The sequence below is a fragment of the Buceros rhinoceros genome, unplaced genomic scaffold (assembly GCF_000710305.1).
Source record: "Buceros rhinoceros silvestris isolate BGI_N320 unplaced genomic scaffold, ASM71030v1 scaffold8967, whole genome shotgun sequence".
Lineage (NCBI taxonomy): Eukaryota > Metazoa > Chordata > Aves > Bucerotiformes > Bucerotidae > Buceros > Buceros rhinoceros.
The window spans coordinates 15953-17838 of NW_010422730.1; the positions used below are offsets into that span (position 1 = coordinate 15953).

The 1886-nt window shown below is 33.5% G+C and overlaps 1 protein-coding gene across 1 annotated transcript in view; it reads right to left on the reverse strand.

The window, feature by feature from the left end:
- Positions 1–1886, reverse strand: part of TTC21B (tetratricopeptide repeat domain 21B) — a gene marked incomplete at both ends in the record, with an annotated part of 35191 nt that overhangs the window by 15918 nt on the left and 17387 nt on the right. The window contains one exon of the mRNA XM_010140149.1: positions 312–450. Within this exon, the coding sequence (XP_010138451.1) occupies positions 312–450 (139 nt within the window). The remainder of the gene's footprint in view (positions 1–311; positions 451–1886) is intronic.

Sequence of the window (1886 nt, forward strand, 5' to 3'; positions counted from 1 at the left end):
CAGGAATGACTCATCTATACTCAATCAGTTCAGAATCAGAACATTTCTCAGCACAAAACTGTGGAGCTCTGCTATTGTATTTACTGACTTCATCTATCACAGATATTCCAAGTCTAAAAGTCCTGGCAAAAGCACCTTTAAATGTCAGTGAATTTTATTTAAGACTGCATTTCTCATCTATCACTTAATAGTTTCCTGTGTATCACAGTTCAAAAAAGGTTTACATAGACTTGTTTATTCCTTAGGATCACATAGAAAATACAAACAGCAGTAGAAATTGCATGTTTTGCTCTTATTAATAACATTCTTACCAGGCTCGTGATCTAAAGCTTGCTGAAGTACTTTTTCCGCCTTTTCATACTGCTTCAGTTTCATTAAAAGCTCAGCCAAATCATAGCAGAGGAAATTCTGTTGACCACTTCTCAATGCAGCTTCATAGTAACTGATAGCCTAAAAGGAAGAAACAAAAAATCTGAGTATTACTTAAAGACAAGTCTTAAAGATAACAGCCTTGCTACTTAGATGTTTAATGACATGCTGCTTACAGTTTTCCCTACTTTCTTTGCTTCCCTTGTAACCAAGTAATTTCTAATAAATACTGTATAAAAAAGATGTTATTTAGTTGCAAGTTCAGGCTTCTAAAAATGTAATACTAAATTAAAGATAAATAGAATAACTAGAGCCCATATTTTGATAAACATGCATTTACATAGCCTAACCACAGTATCACATTCCGACTTTAATAGGATCGCTGCCAATTAAATTACATTTTCATGAGCTGCTGAAGTTGTGTAATTCCAGTCAGACTGGATTTATAAAGTTATGTTTAACTGTGTACAAAGGACAAATATTTTCTCAAAGTCTACCTGCAAGACATGAAGATAAAAGAAGTAATGAAAAGATTAAAAATACCAGCTAATCATAATCTAACAGACAGAATTCTTCTCTCTTTGCATTTTTAAACATAAAAACTGACCAGAAAAATTTTCAAAGTCAAATGTTTATTCAAGGAAAAAAACCCTATGTTCTGGATTAATAAACTATTACTCCTTAAGTTTAAAAAGCAACAAACTTCAAAATAACTTAAATAGTCTTGAAATAAGATGTTACTTCCCTAAGGCAAAAATGAGAAGTTATATTTCCAAATTGAATGTGAAATATTACATTAACTTCTATTATTTTGAAATAGAGTATGTTTAAACAAGCATAATGTATGTATCAGGCAGTTTATCTATTCAGGCTTAAGCATCCTACATATAATATAGCTGAAGCCTCAAAATAAAATGAAAGTCCATGAAACACCCATAACCATATAGATGACAAGTTTTTCCTACAGCAGTTGTAGGAACCCTCACAGTACATTAGATTATTACACAAACAAAAGGTCTCATGGTATCATGGAGCAAGATAGGAATCACATACTGAGTTGCTTGTAATACTGACCTAAACAGAGGCAAGTGAAAATTCCTAACATTGCAAACACAAAGTGCTGAAAATAAAAAGCTTCCTTCTATCCAACCTGAGAACAGTGGAAGTGAAGTTCACTAAATCACACCGTGCATACACAAGAAATATCTCATATGTCACGTATATAAAAACTGTATATTCCGTGGAACACACTGAATATTTCACATTCAACGTGTAATGGGATTTCCATGCAACAGAAATCCCCAGTCCCTCCTTGGTAACTTGCTTGGTCTTTAACTGACTTCTTGGGAAAAAAAAATCTATTAAATAGACATTCCCAGAAGATGGAGAACTTCTGGGTTTACTCCGTGGAGCTAACACCACGTTTCTCCTTAGGTAACCTCCTGGCACAATGATTATAAACATGCAACTTTAAACAGGCAAGACGATGGCATATTAGTACAATGACTGAAAGAGTG